The 18,088-nt window shown below is 48.3% G+C and overlaps 1 protein-coding gene across 8 annotated transcripts in view; it reads left to right on the top strand.

Annotated features, from left to right (window-relative positions):
* The window catches only part of EVC2 (EvC ciliary complex subunit 2), an 85,181-nt gene that overhangs the window by 24,545 nt on the left and 42,548 nt on the right, over window positions 1–18,088 (top strand). For all 8 annotated transcript variants that reach the window (XM_084799898.1, XM_084799900.1, XM_084799901.1 and 5 more), the window contains 4 exons: window positions 1,403–1,542; window positions 8,999–9,323; window positions 15,496–15,735; window positions 17,129–17,304. In XM_084799898.1, the coding sequence (XP_084656024.1) occupies window positions 1,403–1,542; window positions 8,999–9,323; window positions 15,496–15,735; window positions 17,129–17,304 (881 nt within the window). The remainder of the gene's footprint in view (window positions 1–1,402; window positions 1,543–8,998; window positions 9,324–15,495; window positions 15,736–17,128; window positions 17,305–18,088) is intronic.

Below are 18,088 nucleotides of genomic sequence, written 5' to 3'. Positions count from 1 at the left end.
ACTGTCCAGGCCCATCCACATTTTGACAGTGTAGTGAGTTGAGTGAGAACGGCTCCCAGAGGCTCATCTATCTGGCTGCTTGGTCTCCAGTTACTGGAACTGAGAAGGCATCTCTGGGGATGGGCTTTGAGGTTATAAAGAGCCTACACCAGGCCCAGTCACTACCCCAACCCCACCCCGCCCTGTCTGTGGATCAGGATGTAAAGGTCTCGGCTACTGTTCCAGCATCATGCCAATCTGCTTCCCACTATGATGGTCATGGACCAACCCTCTCAAACTGTAAGCAAGCCCCCAGTCAAATGCTTTCTTTTTAAGTTGCCTCGGTCATGATGTCTCTTCACAGCAACAGAACAGTAACTGAGACAGGATGGCGTCTCTTCACGGCTACCTTATATTTCACCATGTGTTTATGTATGATGAACACTTCAGCCGATTTCATATTTGGCTGATGGATGATTTACCTGTGGCTAGGTGTAAGAGCCTTACATTTTGGCCCTCCACCTAACCTGTCTCAAGTCCATACCTGGCTTTACTCTAATGCATCGGTTTTGTGATTTCCATGCAGTTCACTGCAACAGGGTCAACCTCCCAGGGTCATACCCCTAAAGCAAAGCGCCTCCTCCCAGGAAGCCTGCCAGTACTTCCTTAGTCAGGGGTGAGGGTTCAGGCGCCCCTCTCTCCTCTGTGGAGGAATATTGACCAGCTTGATCTTGTGCAGGTTTTGTGCAGGCAACCACAGCTGCTGGAAATTCATAAGTGCAGTGGTCCTGCCGTTTCCAGAAGATACTGTCTCACCTGGTCCTCTTGACCTCTGCCTGCGTCTCCACCCTGCTGTCCCTCCCCGCCCCCCTACCCTACTCCCACCCCAACCCCTGTGTCCTGCTTGTTCATGTGTATGCATGACTTCTTCTCCTCAGGAGCCTCCCGTCTTATTTTTTTGAGGCCGAATTTCTCATTAACCCAGAACTCACCAGTTAGGTTACGCTGGCTGGCTGTCAGCCTCAGGGCTCTGCCTGCCTCTGCTTCCGTACCCAGCTTTCTAAATCTGTGGGACTCGGACTCAAGACTTCACATTTGAGTGGCATGACCTTTCCTGACTGAGCTATCCCTAAGCACCATGCACCCCCATTCCCCTCCCCCCATCACCCCACCACCCCAACCCCTTTACCCCTGGCTCAGTAGCAGAGCACTTATGGTGATGTCTTTTCATATCTTTGTTTTATCTACTCAACACCTTTGTGTGTGGCTGATGAAATCAGCATCCTTTTCATTTGGTGAGACAGTTGGAGGCTCTGAGTAGGACAGAGGCTGGTCTGAGCAGGGAGGAAGCCCGCCTCCCTGACTGTACAGCCCCGCCTTCCCTTCCCAGCATGCCAACTCAGCTGTCTCTCCACCTTTACAGGCTCAGCACCCTCAGAACAAGCTGGAGCTCTCGCCCTTCGCCTCTGCTAATGGTGTGAGCCAGGATCTCTCCCTCAGTGACCAAGTGATTGACATCCTGACTTCTGAGGACCCCGGGAACATGCTTCAAGCCCTAGAAGAGTAAGGGTCCTCAGTCATGTCTGCTCTCAAGAGGTGATGTTGGGGGCAGCGGGCATGGGGTGGCCTTCTCGTGCTCACGTGGCCATCCATTCATCACTTGGTGGTGAGAAAGAAGCATTGCTGGGCACCGATTCCTATTGGGCCAGCTGGATGCAGAAGGAGGAGTCACTTGCGGGGCTCTGGAAATGCTCCCTAGAGGAGGTGACATCTTGCTTGTGTTTGATGTTGAAAGAGAAGCTTGCAAGTGGAGCGAGGGTGAATACTTCAGGAAGAAGGAAGAAGGGAAGACGTAGGATAGGGAGGAGCCAGAGGGTATTTGTGAAATCTTAGCAGGAGAGAGTGCTAGGTGTTTGTTTAGTGAATACAGAAAACAGGCCAGCCCAGGTGCCCACCTTGTCTTGCTGGGTGGAACTTTTTTGTTGTTGTTGTTGTTGCTGAAGGCTTGCACTGGGCTGTCTTCACTCTGCCAAACCCTGGATGAAAGGATGGAAACTAACTGACAGGTCTTCAGTTACAGCTCAGGGTGGGGATGCTGTTTTCCACTTACACGAGGACCTTGGATGTCTGGAAGCCTTTTCATAGGTGCTGCTAGTAGTCCATAGGGATCCTAGTCAAAGCTGGTACAGCTTTATAACCCCGGAGCTGGAGAGGTGGAGACAGACAGATCGCCAAGGCTCACTGGCCAGCCGGGCTAGTGTAACCAGTGAGCTCCAGGCCAGTGAGAGACACTGTCTCTTAAAGCACAGTAGATGGCTCTTGTAAAACGACAGCTGAAGCTGTTCTCTAGTACACACACACACACACACACAAACACACACTGATCTACACACATGCATGCACGCACATGTACACACACACTGGTCTACACCATATGCATGCACACACATGTACACACACACTGGTCTACACACATACTGGTATACACACACATGCTTGCATTCACATGTACATACACACACACTAGTCTACACACACACACACAGACTGGTCTCCACACATACTGGTCTCCACACACACTGCACATACACAAACATCAGTCTACACACACGCATGCATACATGTCACACACACATTTGTCTACACGTACACACACACACACACACACACATACACACACACACACAATCACATAAAACAGCACTAATCAGGGAAGGGCTTAGAAGCAGAGCTAATCAAGCAGTGTCAGGCCTGTGTCCCTGGGTCTAGGAACCTGTTTCCCATGGCACATAGAGTGGGTCTAAGGTAGAGCAGTTTGCTTATAACTCCTTCTAGGACAAAAGCTGTACTGAGTCTGACTCATGGTGCTTTTAAAGCTACTTGTCCTTGGCAGTGGGAATTCTGCTGTACTTGGGGGGTGGGGCGCTCATCTCTTGCTCAGGCCTAGAGCCTTGGGTGCACACAACTCACCTCACATGACGGTGGGGCTCAGGCCTCCATCCATTTCTGACTTTCAGAGTAGTGTGCTTGGCTTGGGTAATTAGGCTTTGTACAGCTGTTCGGAAGCTCTTCTTCATTTTTGCGCAGCTCTCTAATTGGAATGCCAAGGGTGGCAATTAAAATTTGCCACCCTGTCTTAGGAAGGCAGAGACGGGTGGGCAGCTGGCAGGCAAGCTCCTGGCAGGAACTCTAAAACACCACCTCATATATTGTGATATGAACACAAGCAATTATCAAAGCATTTCTTAGCCAAAAGTCAGGGTTTTTTTCCCCCTCTTAAATATGAAAATGGATTGTTGAGTGGAATGATTTGATTTGGGCAATTGACAGCTGGGTGTTTAATTTGCACACACTCGGGGCTTTGCATTCTTCTGACCTAATGTCGCCATCCTCGTAGGCAGGAGCATGGTCACCCTCTGCCTTTGATTGCAGATGCGAAGGGCTTAAGGAACCCAGCCTTCCTCTATGCCCATCACAGGTGTTGTAACTTGCTTATTCTGATACTGCAGTGTCGACTTTATTGGTGACTCTCAGGCTCTGGAACCTTCTCTTTGTTTCTTCTTGGTTGCTGACCTTATCTTGTCTGAAGAGCATTTCGTATTGATCAGCAAATGTGGGCTCATCCCAAGACTGAAATCCATCCCATCTTCTCCCAGTGCCTCATCTTGCTTCCCCAGCTCAGTCTTAAAAATAAGTTTTATTATTATGGGTGTCCTGCCTGCATGTGTGTCTGGTTCCCACAGAGGCCAGAAGATGTTGGATCCCATGGGACTGGAGTTGATGATGGGCATCCTCTTGAAGAGCAGCCATCTCTCATCACTCCCACCCCCAGCCCCAGCTCAATCTTAAAACTGTGTTTCAGCCTCAGTAGTTGGACACTGGTTTGGGTTGCTTAGTCTATCTGTCTGTCTGTCTGTCTGTCTGTCTGTCTGTCTGTCTGTCTACCTGTCAGCCTGCCTGCCTGCCTGTGTGTCTGCTTGCATGCCTATTTGCCTTCCTTCCTTCCTTCCTTCCTTCCTTCCTTCCTTCCTTCCCTCCTTCCTTCCCTCCCTCCTTCCTTCCCTCCCTCCTTCCCCTTTCCCTCCCAACCTCCTTCCCTCCCTCCCTCCCTTCTAGAATTGTCAGTTACCTTTTATCTATCTATGTTGACCTCTAGTAAGGGTTAGGAGCTCCCACAGAGGAAATATCAGGGGCTTAGATTGCATGGAAATCAGTCTCTCATGGGCTTTCTACTAAAAATAGCCCTTTTCTCTAGTAAGTCATTTATCCTGCCTACAATTCTCACCAGAGGTCTAGTTGGGATTCTCACCCTGCAAACGGGTGTCTTAATTGTTGCCACGTTTCCAAGACTAGGCGGCACTGTGCCCTTTTCTTGCTGCTGGCTTACCGCTAACAGAGAATGCCCTGGGCTTGCACGAATGTTCCGTTCTGTGTCATTTATTCACAGGCTTGCTCTCACAGAGAGGATGGGAGAACGGTTTTTATCCTCTGTGTCCTTTGGTTTTTATCAGGCTCTCTGACTGGTCACGATGGAATTGAGCTTGGTCCCAGCACATGCTGCTACGAGGAAGAGAAACTAGGCAGGCTTGGCTGATCACAGTAGGTTCTAGAAGCATGGCATGCTTCTAGTAATTTAGTTCTACCTTACTGGAAGCCTGGTCACACCAAGCATCTAGCATCATATGAAATTCTCACTGCCGCTCAGTTTTCAGACGAGGGACCTGCCGTTCGGAGAGGCCCACTGGTTTGCATGAGGTCCTGTGGGTGGGAATGGACTTGCACCCAGGCTAGAGTGTTTTCAGAGCCCCTGTGCTACTGAAGAACGGCCCCTTATAAATACTGATTGCAGATGCTGCCGAGACAGAGAGCATAAGGGAGGAAGAAGTTCAGAGGTACCTTTCTTTCTCTGCTATCTCACTGGCGGCCCTGAGCTGTCATTGCAGCCCCTGTGCAGTCTGCGGGTTGTTTTGTATGCAGGAGGTGTGTAAAGAATATTTGTTGTGCTGAAAGTGTAAATACACACACTTGGGTAGTTTTTTTTTATGCTAACCATATGGTACGTTTATTCTTACAATACCCATCTTTTTTATTCTTTCAGGCATTCTGCAAAGCAGTGCCTGTGGTCCTCTTGTGTGAAAGACCACAACCCAGGAAGATGGAGCCACTCATTTGCTGGCTTCTTTGGGTCATTTATTCTTTGGGGGGTTGTTTCTTCATGCTTGGAGCACTTTTAAAAAATTAATCAATTGACCAGTATTTTAAGCAGATCCTGGCTGAGCTCCTGTTCTGTGCTCGGCATAGTGGTGGGCGCTGCCTGGATACTGGTTTTTTTTTTTCTGTGTACATGGGCAGAATACAAATACTTTGATGTGGGGATTCAAGGCCCCTCCTTCTAGTTGTCCTCCTCCTCCCTATCCTCTTCCTCTTCCTCTTCTTGAAGACTGGGTCTCATGTAACCCAGGCTAGCCTCAGAACTTGCTATGTGACTAAAGATGAATTTGAATTATTGGTCCTCCAGTGCAGGGATTACAGAAGTGCACCACCACATCTGGGATGTTCTTCTGAGGCCCGGGAGTACTTTGGAGAGAAGACCCACTAAGCTGAGTGCTGGTGGCAGCACATACTAGAGGTGGGGATGGGGTCTGGGTACCTGAGCGTCAGAAAGAATAGGTCAGAGTAGCAGCTGCAATGGCATCATAGATTGGAGGGTCACACAGAGGTAGGAAAATGTCTCTCTGTAGCAGGACCTCCTCCATGTATCCCTAAACTACTTCCCTGGCTGCAAGAAGTGACTACACATGCAGGAGAGAGTATGGTAGAGAGAGAGAAGAGGAGAAGAAGGGAGGAGGAGGAAGAGGAAGAGAGAGAGGGAGAGAAACTTGTATCATTGTACTGCCTTGCCCATATAAGCAAGAAGTTCTTTGAGGGCAGAGGCTTTCCTCTCTGCTCCCACCCCATGAACATAGTGTATCAGTGACTGTTTCCTCTTATGGAGTAGCTTGGTGCCTGGAGATGGGCACAGCCTGGCCTCCCTGCATGGAAATATTTGGTGAAAGAGGGTCCAGTAGGAAAGATGCTAAGAGCCCACCCCATGGCTTACACTGCATTTGGGTTTGTGACAAGCTGCTGCCTCACTGGCTTACTATTGATTTTCCAATGTTTCCCTCACATTCTGTGGCTCCCACGGAAGATACTCAGGGGATGCTTCCCCTATTCCTTGCTGCCAGGCCCCTATGTTGATGGAGTATAAGTGTGCTGTTCATCCTCTGCATGGAGTCTTGCAGTATTCTTTTCATGGAAATTGGCCTCTGACGAGGGAAGTTTTCTCTTTGCTAATATTGATGTGTGTTTTGTGGACCTATGGTTACACCAGCTAACTTGAAGGCAGCAGAATCATTTTAAAAGAGGCTGTGGCTGCTTAGGCTTCCTTCTGAATTACTGTTCTTCGTGTTGCTTTATGAGTCTTTCCCCCATTTTCTGTAGTGCCTATCGATTTGGCTCCTAACTTTATATTCAGTTTCCTTGCCTCACTATTTGATAAGAACATTTAATTTTTTAAATTTTTTACAAAAGCTAAATGAGAAAGAAGGCATGAATGATGCGCTCACTCTTGTCACCACCAGCCAATCAAATTATTAATTATAATCAGTTCTCAGAAATTCTAAACAATGGTGTTTCTTAGATGTTACTGTGGATGCACCAGTTCAGGGAGTGGTGCAGGATTTTGAGTATTGAATCCTATCCCGTGTGATGCCAAGTGCTTGTCTTTCTGACGCCATGAAGGAATCTTGGGATAATGGAGAATCATGTGTATTTGCATTGCCCTGTAAGCGATTACAAGGGAAGGAAAAGTGACCGGATGCTATGTATAAGAAAGGAATTCTTTTCTATTTGTCTTTTTCTAAAGCCATTGGGCAATTTACAGTGTCATTAATAGCCTGGACATTTAACTGATTTGAAGGGATTCTTTTTCTGTGCATTGTGGCCTGGGGACATTGACAGTTTTTGTTTTTTGTTTTTGTTGTTGTTGCCACTTCTGACAGTCTATGCAAAGCATTTGGCAGTAAAATGGCTGCAATCAAAGTACCTCTGAGCTGCCAGCTCTGACCCCTCAGCAGCCAGTTTCTCCAGGGAAGGGAGGAGCCACAGAGGGAACTACGAATACTTAGGGCCAACAAAATGCTAGGAAATTGTGCTGGGAAATTGTTATTTCTTTCCTCGATAAAACAACTAGCAGCAAGCCATTGCCATCCTATTATACAGGTGGGAAAACAAAGTCCTATACTGAGCTTCTCTGGTTAGCGAGTAGCAGCCATGACAAAGAGCAAGATGAGAACATGCCATTTGTCCAGTGCAGGCTGCCATATTTTCTGAATTAAGGAAAGTGTGATGGATGCGGCTACCCAGCGTGGTGTATGGGAGCTTGCTACTCACTTGTAACAGATCACTTGAGGCTTGGCAGCTTGTGGCAGAGAAGTGTTGTCTTAGGGTTCTGGAGACCGGAGTCTGATGGGTCTCTCCAGGTGACAGTCAACCTTTGCAGCTTCCAGAAGCAGCAGCCTCACTTAGTGCTCACCGCTTCCTGGGTCTTGAGAGCTGTCAATCCTGCCTTTGTCCCTCCTACTGCCTCCTCTGACCCTGGCTCCTCTTCCGCCTCGCTCTGCCAGCCGCTGAGCAGTGGCTTCGTCTGCAGCCTCAGCTCCTTAGCCGTGTGACCTCTAGTCACGAGTTCAGGACTGGAGACCTGGTGAAGGAGCCGTTATTCTTTCTGCCCCACCAGGCTACTTTGGAGTGTGAAGTCTGTTTTGCCTGTCTCGGAGTAGAACACAGCTGTCGTCCCACAGAACCTGTGGGGCTCTGTCTGGCTCATTTAGCATTTGACAGTGCTCACACCGCTTTAAAGCAGCTCCTATGATTCTTTCTGGATCCAACAGAGTTTTCCTTGCAGTTAAGTACTTGCTGCGACCGTGAAGGAAGCAAATGCATGGGGTGTCCTTTAAAGTGGCGCTGGTGGGGGTTGGAGTGATGGGTCCTGGGTAAGAGCACTGGCTCCTCTTCTAGAGAGAAATAGCCATTATGGAAGTGCCTTTGACTCAAGGTGTATTTTACTACAGCTATTCTGGTTAAAAAAAAAAATATGTAGGCAAACTGCCAGGTAACCATTTCCCTGTCTGTATGTGTATCTGTCTACCTCTCTTCTTGACACTTATGGATGTGCGTGGAGGCTTTCCAGATAAGATGGCATATCGAAGATTTGCTTTCAATTTTTGAACACACATGGCAAAGAATAGGCCTAGTGGGACTGGTGAAAAGTGACACAATTCAAGCAGACTGACATGAGCCAGCATGTGTTCTCCACATTCAAATGATTAAGATTTTCTGTGATGGTTTCCCTAATACATACGTTTATATTGTCACATCCCCACCAAGTGACAGAAGATGTCTACCATTTAGAGGAAGGGTCTTTGTGCATTGCTCGCTGTACATCTGGAAACTAGTTGGGCAGATGTTCAGAGAGGCTTACACATGCTGCTGACATTCTACAGTTTAAAGGAAGTAAGATTGACTTTGGCCCATTGGCTGAGGGAGTGGTCTGTCATGATGGGGAAGGCGTGGCCACAGGAGCAGCTCAAGGCTGGTAGCAAGAGTGTGAGGTTACCTGCTCACATCTGGGGAGGGACCAGGAAGCAGAGACCAGACAGGAAGCAGGGCTGGGCTGTCACCATCAAGGCCTACAATCAGCATCCTGCATCTTCCAGGCAGGCTATAGCTACTATGGCTCCATAACCTTCCCAAACAGTGCCACCAACAGATGACCAAGTGATAAACAAACGAGCCTGTGGGAGGCATTTTTACTCAAATTATGAAAGGGTAGAAAGGAGGGGAAATGGGAAGAGAAGGAGGGGAAAGAAAGAGAAGAGACCTTACCCATGAATACCTTAAATCCTGACAGTTTTGAGGAGCCTCTTGTTCTCTCGTGCTCTCATGTAATGGAGCCCACTTGACTTCTGTTTCTCAGGTTGGAGATCGCAACCCTGAATCAGGCAGACGCGGATCTGGAGGCTTGTCGGAACCAAATTAGTAAGGACATCATTGCCCTTCTGATGAGGAATCTGACCAGTAGTGGTCACCTCTCTCCACAAACCGAGAGGAAGATGGCCGCTGCTTTCAAAAAGCAGTTTCTGATGCTGGAAACTGAGATACAAGAGGAGTACGAGCGGAAGATGCTGGCACTGACGGCAGAGTGTGACCTAGAAATGAGGAAGAAAACAGAAAGCCAGTACCAGAGGGAGATGGTGGCCATGGAGGAAGCAGAAGAGGTGTTGAAGCGAGTTAGTGAGAGGGTAAGGCAGCCCTGAAGGCTTGCACATACTTCATTCCTCCTCAAGGTCTCATTAGTAATCAGTGCCCCAACCAATCCATCAATCCATTCATCTATCCATCCATCTATCCATCTATCTATCCATCCATCTATCCATCTATCTATCCATCCATCTATCCATCCCTCCATCCCTCCATCCATCCATCCACATATCAATTCACCAGTTCATACATCACCCACCTATCCATCTACCTACTCATCACCCCATTCATCTGTCCATCCATCCACATATCAGTTCACCTAGCTATCCACCCATCCACCCGTATATCATTCTACCTACCATCCGTCCATCCACCCACCCACCCACCCATCCATGCATCCATGCATGCATCTACTCATCTGTTGGTCCGCCCATCATTCATAATGCATACATATATACACATACCTACTCCTCCATCTACCTATCCACCTAACCATCCCTCTATGCATCTATCCTCCCATCTATGCGTCTATTCATTAACCATTTATTCATGCATTCAGCCAGCCACCCACCCACCTATCTATCCATTCATCGATCCATCTAGAAATTCACCATCCATCTATTCATGCATCTATGCATCCACCCACTCACTCATCCATCTACGCAGTATTATATCTTTCTACTGATCCACCATCCACTTTGCTATCTGTATATAAAACCACACATATTCCTATTCATCCTGATCCATCTGTCTATCTCCATCTATCTGCCCTTCCTTCTTTCTACCTATCTGTTCATCTTCAACTTCTGCCCATTCACCCATCTATTCACATACCCTCACATCCGGCCCCTACCCCATCAATCCATTTATGATATTTCACAAGGGTTTATGTGTAACTAACTGTTTCTTTCCTGTAGGCTAGGGACTACAGATACAGACTTGAGACCAACCTCTTGCATTTAAGAAGCTCATGTTCTAATGAAATATCCTCATATTTGATTTTTGTTTGTTTGTTTTGAGACAGAGTTTCTCTGTGTAGCTTTAGCTGTCCTGGACCCGCTTTGTAGACCAGGCTGGCCTCGAACTCACAGCGATCCACCTGCCTCTGCCTCCCGAGTGCTGGGATTATAGGCGTGCGGCACCACGCCCGGCTCCTCATATTTGAAAAAAGGACACAAGCTAGCCATGTAATGATACAGTTCTGTTTGTGGTGCCATAGTGGTTATGGGGAGAGTAGAAAGGCTTCATTTAGCAGAAGGCATGGCCAGTTTGTGGTTGGTTATATGTCAGAGAACATATGTCACTTCGGTCAATGCCATTTGCTAAATCACAGCTCTGTCCTGAACAGGTCTCTGCAGCCAGGCAAGCCTGGACTTCTAGTTGTAAATGTGACTTTTCCTGTGGAGATCTGAACAAATGTTGACTCCCCTTAGACAGGGCACCAATGACAGACTAAAAAAAACTTGACCAGAGTCTAGCTTAGTGAAGCAGTGGGTTGCTGAACTTACCACGGGGAGCATGGGAGGCTCAGAGGCAGCTACATCACCATGAAAGCCCACAGCAGCAGGAGTGATGACTTCCAAAAGCTGCATCCTTTGGTGGCTCAAAGTTGCTCAGTCTTCAGCCCAGACACACTGTAGTAAAGGCAGGGTTCACTGGGCTCCACCTGCTCCATGGCTCCAGGGCCTGCCTTGTCTCAGTGCTATCTTGTTTAGGGCAGGGCTTGTGGCTATACTAGCAGTGACTGCAAGAACAAGGTTCCATACATCTCTGTGTGTGTGTGTGTGTGTGTGTGTGTGTGTGTGTGTGAGAGAGAGAGAGAGAGAGAGAGAGAGAGAGAGAGAGAGAGAGAGAGAGAGACAGACAGACAGACAGACAGACAGACAGACAGACAGACAGAGACAGAGAGAGAATATATTTGAATATTTGTTCTTTTGTGTTCTGGAGGCTGGAACTACAATTCAGGGCATCGATAGGGCCCAGCACCCTTTGGAGTCTTTAGGGAAGTCTTTCCTTGTCTGACAGCTTTGCTGGTGACTCGCTGTGTTCCTGGGGTTATAGCTAAGTCACTTCACCCCTGTTCCATCCTCTCATGGCTTCTTGCTGGAACTCTGTCTCCTCTTCCTTGTCTCCTGTGAGGACACTCGTCATTTGATTCACTTATGAGATCCTTAACTTGGTTCAACCTGCAGAGACCCTTCCAAATTCAGATTTATAGGTTCCCAAGTTACAGGGTCAGGACCTAGACACGGGTGTGTATTTGGGGTGGTGGTGGATGTTACTCTGCTTGCCCCAGCTTCCGTGGTGACCCCCTCTTCTCTAATGCTCTGTCTACCACTGTGGCTCAGCCCATATCTCCCCGAGCCAGGCCCTGAGGGAGAGTGCATTTAGCTCGCTGTGTGGTGATTCAACTCCAGCAGCATCTCATCAGCATTCGTTATGAGTTTGGGTTTTCGATTTTCTCTACAAAAAAAATAGTATAAGCCAGCCTGTGTTACAAGTATACTCTATTCCTTATGGCTTTCAGAGCACATCCCCTGAAAAGCTCTAGCTCTCTAGGAGCTTAGACTGGGTTGAGGTTTCCTTGGGCTTGAGTTGCACCCTGCTCTTCCAGAAGGCTGGGCCTCCCGGGGTCTCCTCTCCACCCTTTGAACAATAGAGATGGTACGTGCTCACCTGTTCACCTCAGAAGGCTGTGTGTGAAGCAAGTTAACGTGAAGTAAGTTAATACATGGTAGAGCCTCCAGTCCAGATGCAGGAGGCTGGGCACTGGACTCTGAGGCCCAGTTAGGGCAAAGCAGATACTCTGGTATGTTGCACAGCTGGTGGTGCCTGGGCAGCCGAGGACTGGGAGGAGATGATCTAGTGGCCATTGCACAGCCAAGTGGCTATATACCACCATGACAGGCTATGCATCTCTAAAAGCCGGAGGATTTGTGTGTTTTCACCTCAAGGAGATGTGTTATGTTAGAGGAGGCAGCTGTGTGGACTCAGCTCAACATTATGCAATGTATACTCACACTGAAACGTCACAAGGCAGCCCCGTCAATATGTCACATGTTGCTCTTTTCGTGTGTCAGCTAAAGTGAAGAGAGAGAGAGAAGCAGGAGCTTCAGTCATTGCTAGTGTCCATGCTATGGGTGCGGTCAAGGGTTTCCTTTTTGTGTTACCTTTCTGATGCTGTGATGCGATACTCTGGCAGAAAGCAAGCTAAGAAAAAAAATTGTTTTGGCTGACAGTTCCAAAGGGTTAGACTCCATCATAGCAGGGAAGTCATGGCAACACGAGAGTGAGGGTGGTGAGAGTGAGGAGATGGAGCAATCACGCTTCCTCCACACACAGGAAGCACGGAGAAAGAACAGGAAGTGGGGTCAGATTATAGAAACTAAAAGCCCACCCCTGGTGGCATACTTCCTTCAGTAAGGTTCCACCTCCATAACCTTTCTAGAACACTACCAGCCAGGGACCAAGTCAGCCTCTGGGGAGCATTTCATATTCAGACTGACACGCTTTTCCTGTTGCTATGATAAAGTACTCTGGCAAAGTAACTTAGTGGGAGAGGTTTATTTTAGCTCACAGTTCTAGATTATTTATGCTTGATCATGACTGGCAAGTTGAGGCAGCAAACACCTGAAGCAGTTGGCCATATGGCATCTATAGTCAAGATCAGAGAGAAATGAACATAGGTGTGCTAGTACTTAGTCCTCTCTTTCTGCTCTGGCATAGGTCAAGATCCAAACCTAGGGAATGACGATGCCCACTGTTAGCATAGATCATTCCACGCTAATTAATATAGTCAAGACAAGCCCCATATACGTGCCCACTGGCCGACCTGGTCAAGGCAATTCTTCAATGAGACTCTTCGCCAGGTGATTCTTGATGGTGTCAAGTTGAGGTTCATAATTTTATGTCATTTTTAAGGAAACCTTGGACATAAAACATAAATTATTTACATTTGAAGGTGGGGGAACTGAGGCCCAGGAGAGCAGAACCTCACAGCTCAGCTTCCTAAGACCACTTGAAGTCCTGACCTCCCTTTTCCTCCTCAATGTATATAAATAATACCCCAAATAGTAGTAGCAGAACACTGGAAATGCCACAGATGTCTACAGAACGGGCGAGCGGTGCAAACAGCACGGGTGGTCCCTCTTCTCCACCCAGGCACTTTTGGTGATTTAAGGACCTGCATCCTGCCTGGGTCCATGGAGACTTCTTAGCTCTCTCTCAAGTCTCTGAAAGAGAAAGATTCTCCTTCTGTTTAGGAACCTGACATTGCATCTCTGATAGTCATATCTTTATAAAACAGTTTTACAGTCTGCCAGTCTTGCTGAGTGGAGTATAAGGAGCGTAACTGAGGAAATCCTAATTCCACATTTCAGATGGTGTAGAGTGAACTGGGGCACAGCGACAGCTCAGGGCAGCTCAAAGCCGGCCTGTGATTGGCTGAAGCATCCTGGTGGCCACACCTTCTCCCCAGGAAAAGGCCCTTCTTTCAACTGGGAAGTTCAGTAGAGATCTGGCCCGGGGTCTCTCTAATGGTATCCTTTTGCTAATGCACATTTACTGACAACATCTAAAATAGAAAGCTTTTATATTAGGAATGTGGATTTCTCCAAGCATGGTAGCTCATGCCTGTAATCCCAGCATTTGGGGGGATAGAGCAGGAGGATCAGGAGTTCAGAGTCATCCTCCACTATTTGTAAGCTCATAGCCAGTCCAGGCTATATAAGACCCTCTTTCTCAAAACAAGACAAGGGCTTGGAGAGATAGCTCAGCAGTTAAGAGCACTGACTGCCCTTCCAGAGGACCTGGGTTCGATTCCCAGCACCGACATGGCAGCTCACAAAAAGGGATATTATGATATCCCCTTCTGATCTCCTAGGTACCAGGTGTGCATGTGGCACTAGATGGGGTAGAGGGATCAGTGGGTAAAGTGCCTGCTGTGCAAATGTGGGGACCTGAGTTTGGATCCATAGCACCCATGTAGAAGCAGGCATGGTAACACACCTGTAGCCCCGCCTCCGGGAGGGCAGAGACCAATCCCTGGGGCTCAGTGGTGAGCCAGCCTCGCTGAAGCAGCGAGCTCAAGGTTCAGTGAGAGGTCCTGTTTCCATAAGTAAGGTGGGGGCATGAAAGAGGAGGATAACGGATGGTGCCCTCTGGCCGCCACACACACACACACACACACACACACACACACACACACACACACACAGGAGGAGGGGGGAGTGTGTTGCCATGGAAGGAAATCTCAGTAGTAGTCATCCTGTCATGTTCCAGTTTACACCCTCACATGTGGAAGTGTCACGTGACGTTGCCGCTGGGGTCCTATGACCCCACCTACCCATGAAGGGTAAAGAGCACCTCCCTCCAGTTGGGAATCCTGTCCTTGTGGTTCAGCTACCCAGATGTCCGCACAAGCAACAAAGTACCACGTCTCAGCTGGAGCTGAGCTCAGGCCCAATTGCTGGCATTTTTCTCCTCATTGACGCTGGGAGTGAAAGTGATGGGCGTCATCGTGTGAGTCTAACTGTGCGATCTGTTGACACTTCGAGATTTCCATTTTTTGCAGACACTTTTCAAGCAATCTGATTTGCAAATTGGCACATGCCCGCCCACTGTGAACTTTGTGTTTTACAGCTGTTCTGGCAGGAAATTCAGATAACAAGAAAGGATGGGTCGGAACAGTTTCTTCTCAGGACTCTCAATCTCAACACTGCAGGCTTGGGGCTGTGTGTGTGTGTGTGTGTGTGTGTGTGTGTGTGTGTGTGTGTGCACACATGTGCAACCATGTACACTATGGTGCGTATGTCTCTGTACCCTGTGTTCATACATGACTGTATTTGTGTAGTGGTTTGAGTACCATGTATACACACACACACACACTTGTCTGACTTTGGATGTACTGCTGTGTGTGCACACACATGCAGGTGCACAGTGAAGATGTGTATATATCTGTGCAGACATACACATGCTCCTACATATTATTGCACATGGTTCATACGTGGTTACAGTGCATATGCACCGTGCCTGTGCATGACACATGCATGCAATACAATGTGTGGATGCCATGCATTCTTTGTCTGTTTTGAGTGTGCTTGTATGGCCATTGCATGTGTATTGTCCATGTGCACATGTGCACACGTGGGTACACGTGTGTACATGTTCACATTCAGTTTGTCTGCCTCTCACAGGTTTCTCTTCTCTCCATAGTCTGCTGCAGAGTGCAGCAACCTTTTGCGGACCCTCCATGACCTGGAGCAGGAGGATGTGCAGAAGTCCCTTGCTCTACACCAAGCAGAGGACTTTGCCCAAGCACACAGGCAGCTGGTTGTTTTCCAGAGAAACGAGTTACACAGCATCGTCTATACCCAGATACAGAGTGCTGTTGCCAAAGGGGAACTGAGGCCTGAGTTGGCTAAAATGCTGCTGCAAGACTACTCTAAAACACAGGTAATGCCTGTGATCAGGCTTGCCCTGGTAGAAAGGCGTTTTCTAAAACCTCAGTGATTATCTCTTCTAGCGTTGAGTCCTGTCTTCCTTCTGTGCTGGGAACTGGTGAGCTTTCTATCCCTTCTTCCTCTTGATAGAGGAGTGAGTGTCTGGCATGGAAGGCAGAAGGTAGCTTGTAGTGCAAGTCATGGGCTCAGGCTCACTCGGGCTGGATTGTGGTTCTACCTGTATCAGCTGTGGGTCCTGGTGCAGTGAAGTTTAATGAGCTGGTCCATAGCAAGATGTATGGATGGTTGTTGGGTTTACTTCAATCCCATGATGGGCAGTGCTGATGCCAAGTACATTGGGAAAGAGCACGCGTCACTGTGGAATAAAAAGGTGACCCACCCCACCCCACTGGGATTAGTGCCACCACTCTGCACTACAGTGGAGTGTTGCTGCAACAATGCTAGCTTGGGAGCTGTGGTGTCCAGAGGGCCCTTGGGAAGGCCAGCTGTGCTTCACATTCCTGAGAATGCAGTTTGCTGGACAGCACCAATCTTCACATGTTGGAACATGGACAGAACACGGCTTATGTGGAAGAGGGACTGTCCAGCTATCACCGGTCTCAAGTGGGCAGCCTATGTGTATCTAGTGTCTCCACAGAGAGAAGCAGCCCTGGCTAATGGGATGGCCACTGCTCTGAGCAGACCAGTACTGTTACTGGGATGCTGGTGAAAGCTGGGTTTGGAGGACAACCCCTCAGGACTATAGAGTCTGAAACCCAGACCCAGATTTCTGACTTAAGAACCCAGCTTAGGTGCTTCTAGCAGCATGATGTGAACCAAAAATCCTCATCTGTGCCCAGCTATTTTCAGCAATGTGATGTGTGCTGTGGACTTGGTTTCCTTATGTGTAGATTGGAAATAATTGTTCACTCCTTCAAATAAAATGGGAAAGGTTCAGAGGTCTCATACCTAGAGATTCCACAGAGGACACACAGACTTGAGCCCAAAGTTGTTAGCATGACTCCCTTCCACTGTCCTGTGTGCCTGCCCTACCTCTTCTGTCTCCTTAGCCACCATGGGGCTGGCTAGCTGGCTGATTCACCGTAGAACATGAACACTTGTCCCATGATATAAGGCTGTGAATGGTGGGAGCAGGGTGAGGGATGGCATAGGTCACACATGGGTCTTGCTTGGTGGTGCAGACATGTTGCTGAAGGGAAGGTGGCTTACATCTGGTCACCAGGGCACTTCTCAGAGCCCTCTTGTGCTCAATGCACTTCCTCATGACGTTTGTCACAGCAGGGAGGTTCAAGGTGTTCACTCCCAATGGAAAAGTCATATTTTAAGTGTCCGCCAAGACTTTTCTTAACATTCCAATAAGCCACGCGTCTCATCTTGTAAAACAGGAGAGTGTGGAAGAGCTGACGGACTTCTTCCAGGCCACCAAGCGGTATCATCTCAGCAAGAGGTTTGGCCATAGGGAGTACTTGGTCCAGAGCCTGCAGGCCGTGGAGACCCGTGTACAAGGGCTGCTGAGCACTGCGGCTGCCCAACTGACAAGCCTCATCCACAAACATGAGAGGTAAGGGTGTGTAGCCTCCCAAGGGAGACAGAGACGGTGCCCCAGCCTCCCTGCCCAACAACAGAGGGAGGATGACCCACTCCCAAGACCAGTCCCTCCCGTCCACTCAGCTATGCCCGAATGCTGTCACCTGCTTTATCATGAGGATTTTTTTTTTGCTGTAAAATTCCCTCTCAGTAGATTTCTAAAAAGCATACATGGTAGTCAAGACAACTGTATGATGTCCTCCCCTATGTTCTTAACACTCAGCTTCTGCCAGCTCTGGCTCATGGCTTTATGCTCCTGTCTTGGAGTGGAGCAAATTCTGAGCCACCTTTTCTGGATAAATCCATGAAGAAGGCTGACACTGCCTGTGGTGGGACAGCCCACTTCCCTTCGGGACTAGCATTGGCTTTCTCCATTGAGTGTAGTAGACATGCAGTCTTCACTCAGGCTTGTATGGTTTTTCTCAGCAGTTCTGGGGACCATGCATGGTAAGGTGGGTGGTGTCAGGCACTTCTGAGGCAGCTTCCTGGTAAACAGTGAGATGTGCTGTCTGGGTCTGAGAGAAACAGGGACCACGTGAGGCTATCTTGCTTGTGACCACGCACGGTTTGGTGAATTGGTTCTACACCTCAGGTCATGTTATGGGGACTTTATCGCTTCCTGCTGTGGTTAATAAAGACTCAATAAGATGCAGATTATGTAGGCACTGCCTATCCTGATATGATAATAGAGTCATCATTGCAGCCTGCTTGGCATTCCTAATTAATTTTCACTAAAGTGAAAGGAAGGCTCTTTGCCT

Source organism: Acomys minous, assembly GCF_964271855.1.
Source record: "Acomys minous genome assembly, chromosome: 10".
NCBI lineage: Eukaryota > Metazoa > Chordata > Mammalia > Rodentia > Muridae > Acomys > Acomys minous.
The sequence above is the reverse complement of the archived record's forward strand: the minus strand, read 5'-3'. Positions and strand labels throughout refer to the sequence as shown.